Source organism: Xyrauchen texanus, chromosome 10, assembly GCF_025860055.1.
Source record: "Xyrauchen texanus isolate HMW12.3.18 chromosome 10, RBS_HiC_50CHRs, whole genome shotgun sequence".
In the NCBI taxonomy this organism is placed as follows: domain Eukaryota; kingdom Metazoa; phylum Chordata; class Actinopteri; order Cypriniformes; family Catostomidae; genus Xyrauchen; species Xyrauchen texanus.
The window spans coordinates 24,961,691-24,985,923 of NC_068285.1; the positions used below are offsets into that span (position 1 = coordinate 24,961,691).

A 24,233-nucleotide genomic window follows, 5' to 3' on the forward strand; every position below is an offset into this window, starting at 1 on the left:
TGTACACGTGCTATCTTGGGAGCATAGCAACTTTGTCTACTTATACGTTATCTTCAGAGTATCTTGCAATGGAATGCATTTACTGATATTAAGTCAGAATTCAATAGATATCAAATATGCTTCTACTGTATTAAGTACTAGTACTTATTCCAATAGTCATTAGTATCCATTTAATAGTAACTAGTATTTATTCATTAGATACTAGTGCTTATTCCTTTGCTAATGGTCACCACTACAATAATGAAAAGTGTGGCCGTGTAAAACTATTAAGCTGAATATCTAGACAGGGCATAATTGACATGTGGAACAAACATTTTTGATGTTGATACAAATGTACAGCGGTTAGTGGGCACCAAATTTGGCCTCAGGTGACATTGTTTATGGGTTTGTAAGGATCCACACCATCTGTGTTTACTTACAAAAAGCTGTTTGTAAGTCTCAAAATAAGTGTAGGGGGATTTGAAATTCCAACATTACCTCATCTAAGAGGAATGATAAAAAAAAAAAAAAAAAGTTTACAAAAACAGCAGAGAACCAGACGTTAGCAGAAACCAGTATGCTGAATAACATTATATGTAGTGAATGGACTTAAAATCTGGCATACAAAGCAAAAATACAGTCAGAGGAAATTAAGTTTATTAAATGATGCATTACACAGTCAAGCGAAAGTGAGCTATATTAAATGATACGTTTTCACATTATGTCTTAGCAGGGTTTACAGCATATCTTGGTTTATAATCATATTTGTTTAAAAAAAATTAAAGCTCACACTCTTTACATTAACAAAAGTCAAAGAGCTTTGCAGTGAATGCAAACACATGAATGAGAAATTAAAGACTTTGCCATGATGAATGAAAGCAAATTTAATTTTGGCATGTTTTAAAACACAAGGTTAAATGAAAGATAATTTGCTGATGTGAGCTGGAGGTTTGAGACCACAAGGCAATGCAAGAAAGCCATCGAATTGAAACTTTGGTCATTTGGCTCTTCCATGGCTAATGTGGACATGGTCTTTAAAAAACAAAAAAACAAAAATAAATGTAAAACAAAAATCAAAACATACAGAATCAACTTGAGTGTCCCGGAATTTCAGTTGTTTATAATTCACACCATTATAGATTGCTTTAAACTACAGATCTCAAATTTCCTTTTTGAAAAATAATTATGTTAGTAACTATTGCATGGAATAAAATGCATGATGATTGTCAATTTACGTAGTACTATTTGGAAAATAAAACCAGAGAAAAAGAAACCATCTGGCAGCTCCAGGACACTCCTACATTCTTAGGAGGTAGTTATATGGCAAAAACATATGGCCTGATGTGTAGTGACTTGCATGTTCTGTTAATAGTGCATATTTTAAGGCCAGATATTCTCCAATGTTCCATCCATATATGCAGTTCTAAGGCTACATTAAGACACAGGTGAGGAAATTTGGGTAAGAGAGGCAATAGCAGATACAGCCCTTAATGGCAATACCTGAGTCAACTGTAACTTTTGACTGCAAGATGTCACTACATATACACTAGTTGTGATCAACTGGCCAATGCTAAAACTAGATGCTTGGAAACAATACAAAATGTTGTATCACCCTTTAAGTCTAATGTCAGAATTGCAATTTCTGTGCACCATTGATACCCTTTATACCCAACAAGTAAACGTGGTACAAAACTATTGTTTAAAAAGCGTCTGTGGTCGATCACAAATAATTCTGTAGGCTCTTGCACAGCTTTATGTGGGCATCAAACCTCTCTGTTGGGGAAATTGTTTTGCAATTTCTGAAAAATTAGGTTAACAAAAGAACAATAAATGAAGTTTATGCAGCATTTATCAGGCTTATGAGGTACTTCACATCCATACACTTTGTTTTTGAAAAGACCAACAAGTCATACGGTTCCTTAGAATTCCTATTATAGCAGAAAATACCTCGTCTTAAATATTCTTAGTCTTTATGCCCGATTACAACAGGACATCCTTTAAACTGCTTAGAAAGTGCAAAATACAAATACTGATCATTCTATGCAGCATTCACTCAAGGTTGCATGATAAACTTACAAATTATTTGATGTGGCGCTGAGTATCAAATTTCAAAGGATAGTCCATTAATCAGGGGTGTGATCAATTTGAAAAAGGCACACATAAAAATGCTGGACATTTTTAAGCTTGCCAATAACCTAGTTTCCATCCACTTTTTGTTTTGTAATAGACAAAGTGAGAATGTGTAAAAACAATTGCTGAAAATTTGCCATCTTATGCCAGTTTCCATCCAAATGGCCTTTTATTGAAAAAACACTTTGTCACACAAGTTTTTAATACCCCCGGATACTGATGATGCGCCTATCGCAGAAGTGAATAGTCAAGGCCCTGTTCAAGCTGGCAACCTGCACCAAGTAGCGGGAGAAATTCAGTCTTAGTATAAGGAGCATCCATCGATGTGTAGATGCAGTGTGCACAGCTATTAAAGAAGAATTCATGCGGTGTATTATCAGCGATTACATATGATACATTCCTGATATTCAATAGTCTATTTTGAACAGTCATCTCTAAAGCATTGCCATCATAACTGCATTATGTCCCGCAAATTTGTCCGGCAGCTTTTAACGACCAACTGAACTTGATTGTCATCTAAAATACATTTTAGTGGCATAATGCAATTTACAGTTTCTGAAGAGTTAAAGGGGGTTTGATTTCAAATATTTAAAATGTTCAAAAGTGAACTCAGCATTGGACAAATATTTCTGATAGTTTATAGTCGTGAAAAGTGTAGAATATTCTGAGAATTTCATTCAGCTGACTTTTCAAATACAGAACAGGGTAAGGCTAAATTAAGTTTGTGTAATGAAAAGGCATATATAGATCTAAAGATAATATTTTCTTTATTTTAGTAATTCATTATTTAATTTAACGCTTTATTCATTTAGTAGGCTAATTTATTTAATTTAAAACAGGGAATTTTGCCATCATGTTTTCAAAAGTAAGCTAAACAATTTTAGAGAATTGAGCTATATGTTAATGTTGCTAAAAGCACACTGATGCTTTTCTCCTTGTATTGTGAATTTATTTTTAATTTAAAATATCTTTGTGCACAGAAATTATATGTTTTTTGATTGTGGGCTAATTCAATGACTGCCGTCTATTATTTTGAATGGTGTGGAAAAGCAATTTTAATAAATAAATGGATGGCTACCGTGATTAAATTAATCGCAGAGTGGCCATTCATTTGTTCAGTGCACTTGTCGATGTGCATGATACAAGATATTTGTGTTGGCACACCTGGAAGTGTTATGACGCAGATGTGTTTGCAGCATCAGATCTGTGCAGGTATGCCATTAAGATCAATCCATAACAGTGTGAGTACTGCTTTAGCTTAATGATTAGCTTTCAAGGCTGTATACCTTGTCATCATGATTAACACAGGTTAATGAGTGGGGTAAATTCTGTCATGTGACACAATATTTTTGCAAAAGACATTTCCAAACCCGATTTTCATGACATTTGAATTTTAGTTTATGCGTCAGAGTTAAATGGAAAAATATTATGTTCACACGTGACATTTCAGCAATAATTTGCATTTCCATCAGCTATATCAGTAAACATTTTGATGCGTTACACTTTGTCGCAAAAAAAAAAAAAAACTTGGATGGAAACGTAGTTAGTGAGAAACAAAAATCTTCTTTCCATACAACCTTTTGTACCTTTATATTTATCAAACTCTCTCAAGAAACTCAAATGCCAGTGTATCAGAATGCTTTGGAACACATCCTCAAGAGTTTGAGATACAAGAAATCAAAATTGAATTCCCTTCAGAAAATGTAGCAAGGTAAATACACTTCAACTGCATTGAATAGCACTCCAAAATCTTAAAATGAAAATGCTTAAATACATAGCTTATCCGAGACCTGACTCTACCCTTATGGAACTTTCATCAAACAGATCAGATCAGATCTAATGAGTGCGAATTTGAAAGATCTCAAAACTCTTTATTGCAATACTGGATATAAATCAAGTAAAAGAATCAAGTATAATGCTAGCACTCTGAAGACATTGAAACTCAATGATAAGCTGCTTCATAGGAAAATGTTGTCAGTTTCCCAAACATACTGTATATTAAAACACAAGAGCAGTGGTCATTCATTGGACATTTCTTCCAATCTAGAAAAGGCCCCAGTCTTAAGAAACCATACCATTTCAACCACTACGTTTTCATTTGGCAATTATCTTTGAAGTCCACCCAGACCCAAGCCTTTGTGATGACTTGATTAAATCTGATTCCTAGCCATTTCTCGCCATAGATCTGACCAGAAGATCTGAGAACAGCTCTAATTCCACTCAAAACTACTGTTAAAATTGCCAGGAAGTATCATTCTGATTGCAAATAAATTATGTCTGGAGCATAAATAAAGCTCTTTTTTGTTGTCAAACTGCAGTGTGCAGTTCTCAATATGCTGATGAGTATTCTTTTATCACTACATTTTAAAAAGAAAAAAATATATATAATATTTTGGTCCCCTGCAATTTTATTACATGCCTAAACATCCCTCATGTTGATCCACCAAAAAATGGTAAAAAAAAAAAAAAAAAGTGAAACAAAACTAAACATTTAACACGCAGTACAGGCTTGTGTTTTTTGGTCACAATTATTGTTCTTTGTCATGAGCACATATACATATATAAGGGATATTTAAAGTTAGCACCTGACACCATTCTGAGGTAGATTTAAAAGTTGTTTTAAAAAGCCAGGTTGTGATTACTCTCTCAACTATTCCAATGAATTAGTCTTAACACCACATTTCCAAATTATATGCTTGCTCATATATTAATCAATAAATGTATTAGCATGTAATGCCAACTAATGGTACTGTGCTCTTTTAACAGTATACTAGAGACATTGTAATCCCTCACAACATGGAAAAGCTTCAGGTTTAGTCAGTTATATTTCAATGAGCTAAAGAACTTAGAAGTGGAAAAAGCCAAAATAATTTGTTCTGAAATTTGTATGCGGTCATGGCTAAATGAAAATTATCTGACCTCTAATGAACAGAGTAGGTGTTTAGTTTGTGCACAATGAACTGGGGCTCGGCAAGTACCACTATCATTAATATGGGACCACCACAGAGAGTTTGCTGGTAATGCAAAAAGGGCTTAAAATCAGTGATCGGAATCTGACTTAAAATGGACAATATGAACATGAGCATTATAGAATAGCTTAAATCCTTTAGATGTAACTTCAGTTGGAAATTCTGGCAAACATTCTGGCGAAAAACAATAGTGCATTATGTACACTTCGAGTTTAGCACCACAAACATCAGCGCTGCGCACATCTTTGTGCAAGTGTGTATTCTGAATAAATTTCCCAAATGTTAATTTAGTACTCTACAACCATGAATAATGAGTTACATTTCTCTCTCCAATCATTACATCCTAATGACTCAATGCAGCTTTAAATTTGCATGTATGAAACAAAGTGGAGCAAACAAATACAAATTGTAACATGGATATCATGACCACCATTTCAAAATGCAGACATATGAAGTACATTCAAACTGTTCGTTTGTATCCTTGTGGTATGAGCAGGTCATAAAAGGTAGCATATTTCTAAGATGTGGAAAAGCAAAGAGGAAAGTTACAAAAAACTACTGCTATGTATGTAGAGCGAGGCATACATTTCGGTTTCAGACTAACACTAGTGCAAATGTCTAATGTAAATACATTAGCAATATATCTCATAAGAATGATAGAACACCTCTTACTGAACATGGGGGAAGCACAATTCTCTTGAGTTTGACATTTTGCCAACATAATCCAAACAGTGGGGCACCAAATATGTAATAAGTCTGACAGTAACGGCTTAATAATCAGTAGCCTTAAGCCCTAGTTTTACATGTTATTCCAACCATGATGTTTAAAGCAAAGAGGCATGTGGACATTGTAACCCCACACAGAGCCAAAAAGATACTAAGCCAAGCAATATACAAGCTTCACTCAAGAAGCAAAAGTCAGAACTCGATTAATGATGATGCAAGAGACATCCATGAATATCAGCATAATGGTAATGACATAGCATTGATAGATACATAATTCTAAGCTTCCAGGGAAAACATTACGCACCAATTCAAATCTCAGTTAACACTACAACTATAGATTTGAACTTAAGATGCTGCAGCAAAGATAGATGTGTCTTTATAAAATCAGCATTGTATTCCGTTCCTCAGCCTCCCTACCATCTACATGCAAAGATGTTAGACAGGAATGATTTTAATTGAACAATTCACCAGAACATAAGTTTCCTTGTGTCCAAACTAATTAAAAAAATATATCTTAAAATTAAAATGGGGCTTAATTCTTACATTTTGGTGTGCATACAGCATATACTTTACAGCCACAATCTGACAGTTTCTATGTTTAAAAAGTACCAGAATACATAAATGTGCCGGCTCTGAATTTAAATGAGTTTTTGCATAGTGTAATAACTCAAAACCTTTTTATATCTATTATAAACTTCTAATAGAGTAGTGCCAATGCATTTGTATATGAACTACAAATGAAAAAGGCCAAAACACTGGTGCTGAGCAGCCCACACTTCTCTCAAACCTTATAATCTGTATGCAAAACAGTAACACCACTTCTGATATAGTGCAAAAACATCTTACATTTCTTACTTGAGAAATTGCATATGTTGAAGACCTTTGACTAAGGTGCTGATTTTTAAAGGTTAAAAAGATAAAAACTCAAACAGTTCTTGAGGACAAAGAGAAATTAGATTGTTCCAGAATAGATCTAATTAGAAATGCAAGCAATTATTACATCTCGCATAATTCCTGACACTAAATTATAAATACTACTTATTCAAACCTAAAGTAGGATTTAAAGAAAAACAAGAAATCTAGGTGACACATTCAATTGAATACATGGATAAAGCAATGATGAATTGCAATTTCAGAGGACAGAAAATGGTAAAAATGAAATTTACACTATACATTTTTATAGCAAATGTTTAAAATATGGGTTTAACATTTAAAGCAATAAGACACTTGTTCAATTAAAGCATATAATATTCTTTTGAATTCATGTCTGACTTTCATTTGATACTTGCAGCACTCAATATTAGTTTTGAATACATAGCTTAAACACTATCCAAAATGGGAATGGTTAATCATCTAGGATAAATGCAGCAGGTATGGCCTGAAGAGATGAGAGAAAAAAAAAAAACAAAAAAAAACAAAAAAAACAATGATTTTTAGAGCATGTTTTCAAGCTTTTTTTTTTGTGACATCTAACACTAAATTCAGAGAGACAAAAATATAACTTTCCCAAGTGCAATTATGAAGAAATGACCAGTGCGGTATGTTACCATAATACAAGTAACAGGTAACAAGAGGTAGGACATCTAGTCATTTCCACACAACTGCACCCAGAAAACATATTCATGTTCCACATGTAGGCTTCCATTTCAAAACTACCAGAACTAAGGGTCTTGTGTCCATTGCTCTTCAAAGTGCATCTATTTTTACAAGTTGCGAGACCAGCGCCAAATAATAACATAACATAGTCAAGTATGTGAAGATAAGCTAAAATACCCCCTTACAAACAGTTTGATGGGTTTAGAGTTGGCAAAAAAAAAAGAAAAAAAAGAAAAGACAAATCGATAACATTGTTTCAGGGTATAAAATGTCATAAATTTACACCGGATTCAAAATCGAACATATCCATGAACATCTCTTACAGTCTGTGATTTTCTTGTTTAAAATATGAGGCTGAACAAGATTAAAAACAAAGGGTTGTTTCAAACTCTAGCACCTACAATTATGTCCCATTGTGCTTCAGTTATGGTTCAGGTACATATGTTATCTTGTTTGGCTTACAGGAATAATTGAGAGCCATATAAAGAACATCCAATCGTTGATAATAAAAATAGAGTGTCTTGTTATGCTAATACTGCTACAGTGGGAACAGGGTTTGCACTATTTACAATACTAAAAGTACCCAGCATTAAAATAACTACATTACAAATGTTCTAAATTCATATTCACAAACATACCACTAAAATCTCTTGGTTAAGAATGCATAGTTAGAAAAAGATTATTAAAAATTCCCAAATATTTCAAGTTAAAATTGAAGCATTATATGGGGAAATGAGCTTACAGTTAATTAACTAACAACTCTCAATCAATTATCACTGCACATGATATCCTCTAAAAGCCATAGAACTGTTTACATTAAAACAGTATACCAAGACATATACAATGTATTGCGCTTCAATTTGAACTAAGTTTGTATTGACTTTCTCAATAGCAAATGTTCCTCGTAGGTTAATCTAACCACCACTTGCCTAGTGGCCCAACCCTGTCAGTCTAAAAAAAACTCCTTAAGGTCTCTAAAAGAAAGATATTAACACAATTACTTTTGTCTATAAAAGACAATATTGGGTTCTCAAAAAAATATTGGTAATATTCAAGATGAAAACATACAAGTTATAGACTATTGAGATAAAAACTAAGGTGCATTTGAAATTTGGATAGAATTTTCACTCCAACCTTGTCGTGTCTCTGTGAACAATGCGACTGATATCAGTGTTCTTCTTAAGCATCTGCCCTTCTCCCTCCCTTCCCTGCCCTCAAAGTCTTTATTGCCTGTATGGTCAGCTGGAATGTGGTGACTGGAGGAACTTTCATTTACCGTCTTTAAACCTCAACACCAGCACAGAACAATCAAACTTAACAATTGGAAACATTACAGAGCACAGGGCTACAGAGCCTCAAATATTCAGCACAAAACTGGCCTTGTTTCAATGTGGGGACAAATTTTGAAATTAAAATATCAAAATAGGTGCTTGAACAAAGTGAAATTTGATACACATTTCCTGAAAGGAGATGTGAAATTAAGAAATAAAACCTGAAATCATGTACGCACCCACTGAAACTTTAGGTTATTACGATCACAGCAGACAAGAGAGAAATTCTCATGGCAGAAATTATAAAGTACATACGATAATCTCATCATGACTAGAATGCTTAGAATCTAAAGATATTAGTATTTTATAAAGGACAATACTTGAACAAATAATTGACTATTTTTAAGAGCTGTTTCCACACAGAGAATACTGGCTCAGGTATACGGAGGGTGTCACTGATGAGAACCAGTCTCATTTGAGTGGCAGAGAGCCTGAAAACTGATTGTCAGAACAATTTCTACATTCTCACTTCCAAATAGCTCAACATGTTCTTGATTCTGAACTTATTTTAAGTTACAATTTTCCAACGCAAGCATATGACGATGCTTGATTAGTTATGGAAGGACAGGTACAGTAGGTTGACTGAGCCCTGGACTGAACAATATATGACACAAAGATAAAAATTCATATTAGTACAAATAAATGTAATAAAACAGGATAAGTACTTTTGTCCTGAAGTCCCCTTCTGCTCAGTGCACTTGCTTTGCTGATAAATAATTTAGCTGTGGAAACTGCCTCCCCACAACCCCTAAACCTGATCCGCATTGTCCTAAACTTACCCCAACCCATTGGTTTGAAGAGTTTGTAAAAAACTACTGCTCAACAGTCTCCACAACTTGGCAAGAATATTGAACCAAGACCCCACCCCCACCCCTGCATGTAATGTAACTTTCAGTGTAAAAATATTTTCCATTTTTGGATTGAATATGTAAACATGGTAACCTCTAATTTGACATGCACATGTACAACAGAGATACATAACCACACCCACTTAACCAAATAATAATAATAATAAAAAAGATAAATTAATGAATTCACATCTTACAGTTCTAAAAATCATGACAGGATATTTAGTATGTATGAAAATTACTACGTGGGCATTATGAAACCTAACATCATGGAGATTCTGGAGTCTTTTGTTTTCATCTGAAAGTACCCATTATACAAATGAGGCACACACACACAAACACACACACACACCGTGCTGTTTTGTGGAGGAGGGGCTTGTTTCTGGTTATGTTCAGGCGAAGTACATGGTGCGCAGTGTGTCCTGGTGGATCTGCACAGCTCTGGCCAGGGCCTGTTGGTCTCTGCCGTTACTCTGACCTGATGTGTGGCTGCCCTCAGCACTGCAGGGAAACACATCAGAACCAGAGGGACAATAAATTAAAGCACATAGTTAGTCCATGCTAAAAGAAGATTAGAATAACACCTGAACTAAACCTGCATAAAAAAGGAATCTAATCCTATGAGTTAGATGCATTTCTAGGGATTACCTTGGCACACTGCCATTAAAGGAGCAGAAACCTGAGCAGGATGTTAAATTCAGGAGGTTTTTGTGTAGCTCAATGACAATGTATATTTCTGACAAGGCTTTATTTGTTTTAAAAAAAAAATCTGTACATACCGTTCTGTTCAATATAACAGCTTGGGGAATATAGGTTTTCATTTCCTGATTTCACTTAGGATAGTTAATATTGTTTACCATCAATCTGTTTAGCAGAGGTGGGTAATAACAAGTTACATTTACTTGAGTAACATTTTTTGGGAAAAATTTACTTTTAGAGTAGGTTTAAAAGTGGGTACTTTTTACTCTCTCAAGTAAATTTCTAATGATTCTTTTTACTTATTTACAATTTGTCATTACATTACTGGGTTTAATTTTAATTAATGTGTAATTTATTGAGAATGGGACAGCAGTTGTTCACAGCTGCACACTGATATGCTCCCACTTGAGTGATGATACGGTCACTCAAGTCATCAGTGCAGCAGCATAAAACTCTTCAAAGTGAAACAATTTCTTCGCTCACTATTCTGTTCACTATTTCCTATAGAGTGAAGGCAGTTAGTGCACTATATCTCAGCAGTAAGTGAATGAAATGAGTGAATTTGGACGAGAGTGTCTGGACCAGCTCTGGGGCTGGTACAGAAATGTCACTTAAGAAATTTGTAAATACTTGGGCCTCATTTGTTATTCTTATTAAATAATATACTAATACAATAAATCTTCATTCTTTGTGTCATTTTTATATACTATGTGCTAATATAAAGAGTAAACACATTTGATACAACAAAGAGTACATTTTAAAATGTATCTGTATGTTTTGTCTCTCTATATGTTATATTAATCAAGTAATGATGTCAAAATTCAGCATGAAATAAAACATTGCAGGAGTGAAGGAAGCTGTAAACTCCTAGCTCGTACGTCTTCCCCGTGGTGGATTGTGGGAAATTAACCTTCATCGAGTGTACTTGAAACGTAAACTTGAAATTAGAGTGCATTGTGGGTAAGAATGAGTAAACAAAAGTAGGGAACGAGTGGCTCACTCTGAATTTAGACACTCCTACAAAATAGCGAAAACTCAAAATGCACTATATAGTGGATAGGGGGCGGTTTCAGACACACGTAGGCTGCATTCTCTGCATTTAGAGCGGCGGTACTGCTGTACAACTAATGATCTCACTTACGACACTGAAAACTGCAACTAAACTGAAATAAGAATCCACAAAGGACTTTAAAAAGCTATGAAATAGCGAAAGGCGGCATTATATTTCAGCATTATACATAATGTCCTTGATGGACATTTTCACTGTAATATTTACTAGAAATGTTTCCAAACCTCTCTTCTTATTGACAAACTCATTCAGTTCTGGGTTAGTTCACCCAAAAATTATAATTCTCATTTTTTACTCACCCTCATGCAACCCCAGATGTGTATGACTTTCTTTCTTCTGCTGAACTTAAATTAAGATTTTTAGAAGAATTTCTCAGCTCTGTAGGTCGATACAATGAAAGTGAATGTGTGGCAAGGCAACATTTTAAAGCTAAACAAACAAACATAAATCAGCATAAAAATAATCCATTTGACACTAGTGGTTAAATCAGTCTCTTCAGAAGTGAAGCAATATGTGAGGATGAGAAACAGAGAAACAGATCACTTTCACATTCTTCTTGTGTTTTTGGTGATTCACATTCTTCTCTGCATATCGCCCTCTGCTGTCTAGCAAAAAATTACAAATATTGATCTTTTTCACACCCACACCTAAAATATCACTTAAGAAATTGATTAAACCACTGGAGTCTTATGGATTACTTTTATACTGCCTTTATTTGCTTTTTAGAGCATCAAAAATTTGTCCTGCAGAGCTAAAATATTAAAAAAATATGAATTTGTGTTCTGCAGAAGGAAGTTATACACATCTGGGATGGCATGAGGGTGAGTAAATGAGAGAATTTTCATTTTTAGGTAAACTATCTCTTTAAAGTGATAGCTCTGCCATAATTTAATATTCTGTCATAATTTCTCTACCCTCATGTTGTTCCAAACCAGTGTGAGGCTTTGTATTATGTGGAACACAAAATATGTTAGACAGAATGTTAGGGACTGACAGTCTCGCTCACCATTCACATATATATATATATATATATATATATATATAAAAACATTCACTGAAAGTAAATAGTGACTCAGGCAAACATTCTGTCTAATACCTCCCTATTGTATTGCATGGAAAAAAGAAATACGGGTTTGGAACAACATGATGGTGAATGATGATAGAATTTCCATTAATAATAATAATAATTCTGTAGTACATGTTAAATGTGTATTATGTAATGGAATATAGAGGAGTAAACATCTATTATGTCATTTGTGAAAGTAAAGAGTTACTCACTACTTGAGTACTCTTTTTAATTGGATACTTCCTTACTCTTCATCAAGTACTTATTTACATTAGTACTTTTTCTTCTACTTAAGTAACTATGTTTTTGAAGTAATTGTACTTTTACTTGAGTTCAGTTTTTGGCTACTCTACCCACCTCTACTGTTTACCAAAAAGTAAACTCTGCAAACCAATGCCATTCACTTGGTCTAGGAAATCAAGACCCCTGCCATCGGTACCTGTCGTGTTCTTTGTCAACCAAGTGGTAGCGAGCACGGAATGCCACCAGGTGGGCATAATAGGCTGGTGCAGGAATGGAGACAGAGCGGGTGCAGCGCACATAAGTGTGGCACAGCTGGTAGGTGAGGACCTGCAGCTCATCAGAGGTGAAATGGTTGTCATCCCACAGCACATGATAGTGAGAGGGCCTGCTGGTTCCCTGTGAATATTCAGCAATTAAAAAAAAACTGAATCACAAACTTTCACTCTTCAAAGCACCAACTAATAATACATATTTCTGCACTGATAATTTATATATATATATATTTTACACACACACAAATTTCAATGAAATTCCATTTGCAACGAATGGTACCTGAATTCCGGCATGACTACAAAGATAGAAGTCAAACTCAGATGGATGGGTAATTTTGGTGTCAACTGTTGTGCCAGCAGGAATGTTGCCACTCTTTCCAACCTTGAATACAAAGACAGGTATGTGAGCGTATGCATTTACACGTAACTGACCCATCAGAAAATGTATTTAGTGGTGCTAATTAATTATGAAGTGAAAAATAAATGTGAGCATAAACTGTATCAGGACATTTATTGGAAAACCTGGCAAAATTCAACAGAACTGGTTACATTAGCGAGAGTAATTCTACAGAACACTCTTGAATGAAAAATAGACAATCCGTTCACGTTAATGTAATTTTATCTGCCCCTCTAGAAAATATATTGTGCAGCACAATGCTCAACAATTTCCCCCATTAACTCTACTCAAATCACAAAATTACATGCGTGTGTATTTTTCAAATATTCCTAATAAAAATATAAAACAAATCATACTTGTTTCTTTCTTTAAAAAGAAAACATGCATCAGTCCAAACGCAGCATTGTTGTGAAGCGCATCTTACATTTCCTTAAGTCTCTTTTCACTTCAGACACATGCTATACTGGCTTCTTAAGTATAACCAGGGCTTATTTTTTTGGTAAAAATATGCAACAACGAGCTGTTTCTAGCAATGACCGATTAGCATGGGATTAAAATCTGAGAAGTTTTGGAATTAGGCTATTACATTACCCCAGGTCCTCATAAGAAATAATCCCATCTTAATTCCGAATAGGGCAGAAAGAATGTCTCACTTCTTTTTCATTTCATGGCGCTCCACTCCAACATCGCTCTTACTCATGAGCAAGGAGTGGAGCAATGACTTTTGAACTTGAGTGATCAGACAGCGAATATTTGAGCAGAGAAACAACTTCCACCACACCGTTCGCATGCTCTGTATTCCACAAAACTATTCAATTAAGAAAAATAAGAAACATGAAAAACTTAAATACAGAGCACTACAAAACCTCTTATGCATATCCCGGACGCAGAATGACACACTTCAATGCACTTTTGCGCATCCCAGAAACAGATGACACGCTTCACGTAACTGGTGCACTTGGAAGTCACCTGTCGATCAGCTTTGCATTCAGAAGTACAGAAGCTATTAGATGATAAATATTGTAGGGGGCATGACATGTAGTTCACGAAGCCTTTTTACAAATAAACCATTTATTAAAGCGGTGTCAGACAGAATCTGCAGAGTGGCTCCTCACAAATAAACCTGTGATTATTCATAATAACAGGAACTTTGAACACAGCAGAGGATTTGATGTCCAACAGTGAACAAGCAGCGTTTTGATGACTTTAGCAGCGGTGCATTAAATGACTAATTATAAAGTATTAAAGAGATCAAACTTCTCTTGAGAGAAAACCTGTTCATATGGAACTCTTCACAAAGCAGCTTATTTACCTATCATTGTATTAGCATTAAGCTAAACCTGTAATTTTTTTAATTAAATAAATGTAAAATCAGGACGACAACAGAATCTATTTTTTTTCATACGTTCATGCTACGGCGTATTTACAAAGGTTATTACTGTGTAATATTAATAAACTGCATGTAATTATAGAGCTGCTTGTAATTTAATTTTGTTATTACTATAGTAATTAATAATAGTAACATGTGCACCACAAAAACTGTAAAATTAAGTGTTTCTGCAAATTTTCATTAAATCAGGTCCTTTTCTGCCAGCGACTCAAGTGTAAAATTAAATTCCAGTTAAGTAACCAACCCGTTCATTTCTGTCCATGCAGAAGAGCCTGGTGTGGTGTCTCTTTTGGACTACTACAAAGGTGATGCCTGGCTGGTAATCTTTCTCTAACTTGATGCAGGCCTCACGGATAGCCAGCAGCTCATGCTGCAGAACCTACAAAGGTGAAGATTAAAGAAATGTGTCTGCATCACAGGCTCAAAAACATGCTTGCTGTCAAATGTTCTTGGCAAGTGTAGGCAAAACATGTAGGCATGTAGCTTACTTGGTTGAACTGCCCTTCTGAGATGCCGTCTCTGTAGTAGATAATGCGAGTGGGTTTGAAGCGTGTGGATTTGTAGAACTGGATGAGCAACTCTCTCACCATAGTGGCCAGATCCTGAATAATGTCCTGACGGTGCTGCTGCACCCGCACCGTGGCACAGTATCGGCTTGGGTGGGCATCCATACTGCCAACCACCTAAATGTTGGAGGATGTAGAAACATTTATATGACATTCTTCAATAGTTAGCATTTACTATAGCGTTTCTGTCCCACTAGAGGGCCCCTTCTATCTTGGGCATTAAAATCCTGCTGAAAGCGTAGGTGACATGGTGGACCTCAAAACTGTACCAGAGGTAGAAATCTCATATTTATTTTATCAGTGCTACTTAGCACTGCACATCAATATAGGATTAATAATGTATGCCGATATCACCCAGAGAAATATAGCGTGCGCCGCACAGTAGGGTTGCAGTGGTATACCGGTTTTCATGGTATACCACGGTTTGAAAATTGACGGTTATCATTCCATGTATATTTGCTTATCTACGGTATTGAGGAAAATATGCAACTGGACGGAGATTCTCACACGCATCTCCTTTGTGTGAGTTAAAGCAGCGTTTCTCAACTGGTCTATTCGGACTGGGTCATGGACAGCAGGGAAATAACAATGCCATGGTAACTTCCCATTGAAGATATTTCGGTGGCCGCCCAAGTGATCGAGTATTTACCTGCCGAGGCAGATTTAATGATAATCTCGCAAACAGCTGAAGACTTCTCATCTGCACTTTCGCGTGTGTAACGAGCTCGTGCTAACGATCTGATCTGGTCTCTGGTGCGCGTGTTCAACAACTGGGCTTCCCTCGATATTCCCTCAACCAATTTCAATTCTAGCGAGACTTTTCTAGTTTAAAGTGTTATGGAGATGGTCAATTCAAACCTCTCAAACAGTAGCAGCCCTGACATGCCAAACAGCACTAAGGAAAAGAGCAAGTGTGCTATGCACCAAAAAAAAAAAAATTATTACAAAATTACACACCATCACCTTTACAAATTTGTTTCAGGATTTTACATGAGTAAAAGTAACTGTTATAATTTGACGGAATATTATAGTTTCATATGAATTCATCTAAAAGGTAGAATCTATTAGACCTCATTTTATATCAACAGTGGCAGTTGTAGTTAAAGTTTCAAGATGTGTTTCAGCTAGTATTTATTTTTCATAAATACATTAATTTATTATTATTTTTATTACTATTATTTAAGACTAGCACACTGACCTAACCATGGTAATGAGGAGCCTTTCCTTCTGTGTAATATGTGTATAAATATTTAATATTAGTTAACAAATGGGATAATAATGGGCTCATATAAGTAAATATGCTCTTCAATTTTTAAAAGGGGAGAGAAAACTTCCTGTAGATTTTGACATCAACAACAAAAATAATGTCACTTGATGCATGTCCTTATACTGGAAAACCATGAACAAAACTATACAACATAAAAGGAAATGCAACTCAGTATAAATTAAATACAGGTTATGTTTAATCAATGGCAAGTCGACACTTGATGTCCAATGTAAAATCTGTCCTGAAGCAAAACCAGTTGATAAGCACAGAGTTAAAGGTACATGACTGCGGTCACCAGGGTTTTCTTAGCAGAAATCATGTTTGATACAATTAATCATGGTTTTACAACAGAAATACTGTAGTTTCCATATAGTAATCATGGTTTTACTGTATATTTTAACCATGACAGTAACAATGTTGATTTTGGTTACTATGATTTTACAAGAAATACAATTATTAAAATATGGTTACTGTAGTAAAACCATAATTTTTGTTAAGGGCAAACCTGTTGAAGTGTTTGTTACCAATACAGTATTCTTCCTTTGGATTTGTAAGTAATATTTTTGTCCCTAAAACCGTGATACAGACAGAACCATGAAAAATTTGAACCGTTACACCCCTAGAAGAAAGTACTTCTTCAAAACTTCTGTGGTAATGTAAATGCAGTGTGCTTTGGGCATGTATGTGTTGTATGAATGTTCAAAGTTTTGTTTTCCTAATTATATTAATTAGATCAGCATCAGATCAGCCTTGATAAAAATTACATCAGTGTACACCCTGGACTGTCAGCCTGCTATACAGCTCTGCTGGGTGAGTGTGAAAAGATCAGAAAAGGTCTGTCTAACTTACAGCAGCAATAGAGGGTTTCTTGCCATCACCAGCTGGGGGGTGAGTCACATCTGCACCCAGAAAGATGACTGGCTGTTGAAACACTAAGGGCCTAAAGAACAGAAATAGTGATAGACAAAAAGTAAAGAATAGTTCAGTGAAAGCTGAGCTTGTTTCATAGTTAATTGCTTCATGAACATGGATACATTTTTGTAAAACTCAATATTATTCCATTTCCATCACTAGGCTATCACAGGAGTTCATTTGTCATGAGGAAGTTGCCCAAGATTTAGAAGGCAATCATACAAAGGCCAACAGACAAAATAAAAAAAGTCCTTTGAAAAAGCTGCCCTCACCTGCCCTGTGGAAGAAGAATGTTGTTGACTCCACCTAGTTTGACATTAATCTTGAGGCAGAGGTTGGAAAGGGTCTGAGGTGTGGTCTTCTGTACATTCTTTACCTGGACACATTGTGTGGCCATGCCAAGAACGGTGTCTCCAACACGCTTTACCTCAGCTAAGAAAAGAATGAAAATATAGATGTTTAAAACCTAAACACAGCAAACAATAGTTGAAACACTAAAGTATTACGTAAAAAAGAGGGATTAAAGGGATAGTTCTCATCATATACTCACCCTCATGTCATCCCAGATATGTATGACCTTCTTCTGCAGAAAAAAAATATTTTTAGAAGATTTTTTCTGCTCTGTTGGTCCATGGAATAAACGTGAAAGGTGACCATAAATTTGTATATCCAAATATAACAAAGTCAGCATAAAAGTATGGTTAAATTCAAATCTTCTGAAGCACTATGATTGGTTTGTGTGTGTGTGTGAGAAACAGATCAATATTCAAGTCCTTTTTTTACAATTAATTTTTCACTTTTACTTCCACATTCTTCTTTTGTTTTTTGGCGATTACAATCCTTATGCCTATCGCCACCTACTGGTCGAGGCTGATCAAAGGTGGAGATTTATATAAAAAAAGATTTATATATTGATCTGTTTCTCACCCACACCTATCATATTTCTTTTGAAGACATGGATTTAACCACTGAAGTCTTATGGATTAACTTTATGCTGGGTTTATTAGATTTTTTTGGAGATTCAATGTTCTGGTCACAATTCACTTGCATTGCGAGGACTCACAGAGCTGAAATATTCTTCTAAAAATCTTCATTTGTGTTCTGCAGAAGAAAGTCATACACAACTGGGATGACATGAGGGTGATTAAATGATGAGAGAATTTTCATTTTTGGGTGAACTATCCCTTTGACTTACCATAAACAGGGGTCTTCCCAGGTAGGATGACCACCACCAACTGTAAGCCTTGGTAAGTGTACTTGAGATGTTTGAACATAGGCTCCACACTGTCTGCTCCCTGGGCATATTTGCAAAAGCATGGCTGGCCCTGAATGGGCATCCCAGCATCACGAGAGATCTTTCGGAGCTGGTCAGTGAAGGCTCTACAAAAACAAAATAAACAGTTTAACTGTGGTTCTATTTGTAAAAGGATGGAATATAATGACTCCATTAAGTCGTAAAGCACAGGTGCTATGCAAAGACTTACAGGTAGAAACATTCAGGACAAAACAAGACTTACTTTAAAAGGAGTTCAGTACACTGCCTCTGTGGAGCAAAGCAGGCAATAGCCCACACTTTGATCTCAATTCCTGTGTGGAACTGCTTGTTCCTCATGTCCCACACACCCTGAACTGGGGTTGCTATTGCTTTGTTCTAAAATGGTCAGACAGACATAGTCAAATTAAGCAGATAAAACCCCACATTAGACAGAGAATCTAGAATTAAACCAAATAAATGTCAACCAGAATACGTTTATACCCTTCCTCCGTAGAGAATTGAAGGTGCCTGTAGAACCCGACCATTGACCTCAGTCATCTCCTCTCTTACCATGACTCCAAACTCACGCACATAAGGATCGGTGTTGAAGTTGGCACTTCTCATCTGCCATGCACAAATGAAAACCCTTGTGAGAAATTGTGAAATGGAAACACCTAATACAAATCAAAATAAAAACAAAGGAGAGCTGCACGCACAAGTTTGCTGATCTCATCCTGACGGTCAGGCGCAGACCTGGCAGTGGCACGTATCATAGTGGAGGTCTGATTATCAGTCAGTTTTTTTATGCATCTCTGCCCAGCTACTATGTTACAGACCTTGAGAAAAAAGAACAATAACATTTAGGGACAGGGAAACAAAAAAAGGATTAAAAAGAGTAAGATGCATTCTTGACCAACCTCCAGGGGAAGGTAGGTGTGTTTCTGCTCCTGACCAACTTGTAAACATGGGAGATGTGGGTATCGCAGCACCAGTTTGTACTTATCTTTGAAGTACTGTGCAACAGTGCATTCAATGGTCTGACCATTCTCTTGCTGCAAGGGAAACCTGTCGAACAGAAAACATTATTAAAGCATCATATTTTAATAAATAATAATAAAATAATTTTTAATTTCAATCAGTTCAATGAGGAATATCAATTAAGAACCATAAGCTCCACAAGCAAGCGAACATACATTCAGAAATGGGAAAAGCTCTATTAATTTCATGCAAATTAAAATAAATAAGACTTATAAATGAATGACTTGAGAAAGGAAATCTTACGTCTGATGGCTGGCTGGTCTCCTTGTTACATTACACACCCTGTATTTCCTCTTCATCTGTCCACAGTGCGTGATCTCCACCTTCAGACCTGACAGGTTCAGAAATCAAGCAATGTTAATGCCAAAGGCAGCCAATGGACATGAAACTAATCACTGTAAAAAGTAATCACCCTTGATCTCCTTGGTAAACTTCACTCTTTGAGAGTCTGTTAAGGGCTTCTGTTGCTCTTCGATACTTTTAAAATCCAAAACCTCACACATGAACTCAATCACAGGTTGAGCTTTGTAGAATGCAGTTGCAGACACTAAAATAGAATTATGTAAACATTACTAGAAGCAAAGTACATCAAATATTTTTTAAACCAACAGAAGTTGGTGCACGCTTACCATCAATGTTAAGCATCATTTTCCAAAGGGATGGTCGAACAGACTGGTGGAAACCAAACCAAACTTCTCTCCCTCCACCAAGGGGGTTGGAGCAGCCTTCAGAGGGAGTGAAGAACGAACGTCCAACTGGGGTGTACCTGCAGACACCAATAAAGTTTCATATATATTATGGAGTCAAAACCAGGACACCAATCCAGAGAAATGAGCATGCAGAAGGATGAAGCAAGAGACCCCCTACTGGTGAAATGGAACAATGTAACTACTAACCTCATAGAGGGCAAATGTCTCATTACAACATCCAGAGCCTGAATGGTCTCAAAGGGGATGTTTGGTAGTCGTCCTGACAGTGCTTCCTGTAGAGCTTGCAGACTCACACAGGACATCCACTTTATAGCTACTTTAAAGCTCCTGTCCTTTCCCTCCCCTGGAATTGTGACCTCCAGCTCCACCTAAATGAGCAGTTTGTCAAATCAGTATGATGTGACACTCAATTCAAATTTAGAAAGACAATGTGGAATTTTTAGACTTTTTCAAGGTATAGGCTAGAAAAGGAACATATCAATTCCAATCAAACCATTCTTTATGTCATTCAAGCATACTGCATTGAGAAACTTGAAAAAGTAATATAATGAAACCAACACTTATCACTACTACATTTAGAGCATACTTTGTCCCTTCCAATGGGTAAAGGCATGGCAGTGTATAGATTCTTCCTCCCATCATACACAGGCTTTCGATCTCCAAAGATCTGCGTTTTAAAGTGCTGGACCATGTGCTCAACAATTTCTCTATAAAGTAAAACAAGTCTGTGAGTAGAAATGCACTTCCTATTAATCAGCTGACTGAAATTTCAAAAGGTTTTTACCGGTTAACTCTTCGTGGGCATTTCTCAGGCTTGATGTCTATGTCATAATGGTACACCTCCAATTTCGGTATTTCCATTTCAAAGAAGTTGGCCTGAAGCTTGATTGTCCTACCCATTGTGCCAAAGTCTGGCCGTAGAGGCGGTTTGAAGACATACTCTGGTGCTGGTGGAGTCAGTGGAGCTGCAGGGCAGATACATAAATAGTTTCCCGTTTAAATATATTTAAAAGAGAATGAAACTTTGGTGTTTTGAAAGGGAACAATTGACAAATCCCATCTAGGGCAATCTCTAAACTTTCATGCACTTTAAAATGGCAATGAAATAAACAAATGATTGCTCTGACCAGAATTAAATTAATGTAAATTATGCAAAAACATTTACCACATTAATTAGAAGCATACACATAAAAGCAGAGTATATAGTTAAACTACAGAAACAAATAAAAGCACTGCATTTACAGTTTGTTTAAATTCATAGACACGATTTGGCGAATTCACAACAAGACAATCATCGCATTCAAACACATAGCCTAAAAATATTTTTTAACCATGTCAAAACTTTCAAGCTGGTTATGTCTTTTTTTTTTTCACTCCGCAGAACTTAAACATAACACAAAAAAAATTGTTAAGACTATTAGAGTGCTGCTGTGCCAAAAACTCTAGTTCCACACTTTTTTTTTTACACAAGAATAAACACTACTAACATCTATAGTACCTAAACCATTTAACAAGTGGAACATAAATAATACAAATATATATACAAAATACTTGAGTATTTGGCAAATCATCAATTTGTTGTCATCAATCAAAATTAAACATTTAAAGGCAACTTGGTTAACACAACTGGGACACAGTACTAAAAATATTAGGGATGCACCGATGTATCGGCCAAACATCGGTATCGGCCGATATTCGCCTTCTTGACTGACATCGGCCCATCGGCAAATACAATGTCATTCACCGATGGTAGTGGCCAATGTTTATCTGTTTATATGTCTTGTTTATTTGCGGTCAGATTGGACAACAGTTGCCTACCCAGCTGCAGTTTCAGAGAAGATCCAACAGGTGGAACTATAATACCACCCACAGACACTGGCTGGACATGACTCTGGCATGACGCAAGAGGGCAATGTATTCCGTGTGGTTTGTTTTCAAATAAGTGCAAGAAAATGTCTGTGGTGTGGGAGTATTTTACTGTCTGGCCTCTGATTTAGTGAAAAAGGTCTGCTGTATAGCAGGCTAAAAAGGCTCTCGAAAAAGTAATTTTTCACAAAAAGAATTTGAAAGAAGGTTATATTAAACTTTGTATGATTGAATTTGTGCTCATTCAAAGATGCAGGGCTGAAAGACTTAAAAATTAAGACTTAATACATCGATATCGGCCCAGAATTTCACAATCGGTGCATCCCTAGAAAATATAGCTAAGCTTTAAACAAACTAGCATAGTCAGGCTGCATACCAGAAACATCTGACCCTGAGGATGGATGTCCCTGACACAGCTCAGCAGCTGTAAAAGACACAATTTTTATTTCAACAGACATCCAAATTTGCGATCATGCGAATAAGCATATGTAAAACCACGATAATGCTGCTTTTTAACCTAATTTATGAGCCTGCTACAGGCTTTCTTTGCAAAGTCAAGGTAGTAGTTCTGCACACAATCTTTCGGATCAAAGGAGAGCAGTAGAATTGAGTGATTAATACCCATCAAATATGAGATTAGGTTTGTTTATTTGTTGGGGGGAACTTAATGCAAATATACAACATCTAAACTAAAAAAGCTTCTATGTTCTCGGAATCCTGCATACCTAAACTCTCTTCACTGAAAGATTCCCTGTGGGGTCACAGCCCACTTTATCAACCCTAAAAAACACAACGCGGCTGGAAGATACTAGTGGTCTGCAGGCTTTTTAACTCCTTATCACTAACGCCACACAAGCAACTCAACAACCTGCCAAATTCTCCCATGCACACGTGCCAGGACCTCATTCCATTGAGCTGCAGCAACTTCTATTATTTATATAATTGTTTCAGTTCAGATGCTTCACACATATCACCAATAGACATTTAAGTCAACAAATTAATGACTTCATCAAACTAAACTATAAGATAAAAATGCTGTATTCTTACATCTTCTTTTAATTTAAGAAATAGCTTTTGTAAGTTTGGTAGTTTCTGAATGCTTCAGACTAAACTGCAATAAAAATGCAGTTAGCTCCCAGAAATAATTTACAGTTAACTTGGCTTAGAGTTAATTTTACACATAGACTGTTCCCGTGGTGAAACATAGTTTGAATATATAACAACATAATACAAATCCACAGAAAACAATACAATGATGACGTTTATTTACTACAAAACTGAGTATCAGTTCAATCTGTTGCCAAACAACCAACGTTGAAACCGACACAAAAACAGTTGAACCAAGACATTTGACATTTAAACTACTCAAATTTCCAACGGTGATAAAGTAAGCAAGTGAGCCATATTAACGTATTAAGACTGACGTCGTGAGAGAGTTTAACCAGCTGCAGTTGAATTCAAAAGCCAGGTCAATAAGTTTAGCTAGCTGGCTAACAATAACAATGGGCCTACAAAGCAAACCCTCGACAGAGATGCGAAATAACACTTCAGTAACATAAACCAAATCCTACTTTGAACATGAATGTCATGTACAACCGAACGGTATTAAATTATATTTTAATTTTACACCAAAAATACCAAACGTCTTCGCCTAGCATTTCGTTGCTAGCACGCTCGTTAATCATAATAATACTCACCACCAGCTGCTCCAACGGGAAACATTTTGATCGCTTTCTGCACCTAAATTCAATCGCACGCCAATTCTTTTTGCTCTTCAGATGCCACGTAACACATGCGGCAACGAAAAAGACAAATTTATTTTAAATCACCATCGAAATAGTGAGGAAAAGAGAGATTACTGAGTGCGATCCGTTAGTGGAGCACGAGAGCTACGAGCCACCCCA

General features: G+C 36.0%; 1 protein-coding gene across 1 annotated transcript; it reads right to left on the reverse strand.

Annotated features, from left to right (window-relative positions):
- Positions 1–623: 623 nt before the first annotated feature.
- On the reverse strand, positions 624–24,233 carry LOC127650314 (protein argonaute-2). The gene is made up of 20 exons (XM_052135648.1): positions 24,027–24,233; positions 22,706–22,753; positions 21,248–21,428; positions 21,050–21,170; positions 20,650–20,831; positions 20,383–20,519; positions 20,166–20,300; positions 19,997–20,084; positions 19,633–19,780; positions 19,432–19,551; positions 19,217–19,339; positions 18,978–19,111; positions 18,656–18,840; positions 17,733–17,892; positions 17,398–17,488; positions 15,204–15,398; positions 14,960–15,094; positions 13,209–13,310; positions 12,853–13,052; positions 624–10,080 (listed from the first exon to the last, which is right to left on the reverse strand). Exons 1-20 carry the CDS (start codon positions 24,049–24,051, stop codon positions 9,972–9,974), a joined length of 2,619 nt encoding a protein of 872 aa, XP_051991608.1. The 5' UTR covers positions 24,052–24,233; the 3' UTR covers positions 624–9,971.

Bases quoted from the DNA above. Each gene is read 5' to 3' on its own strand.
- LOC127650314 (XM_052135648.1), bottom strand. From the start codon at position 24,051: ATGTTTCCCGTTGGAGCAGCTGGTG. The intron at 13,311-14,959 runs GTTGGTTACTTA...TTTGTATTCAAG, and splicing joins GCATGGACAGAAATGAACGG to GTTGGAAAGAGTGGCAACAT. The intron at 13,053-13,208 runs GTACCATTCGTT...GAATATTCACAG, and splicing joins GTAGTCATGCCGGAATTCAG to GGAACCAGCAGGCCCTCTCA.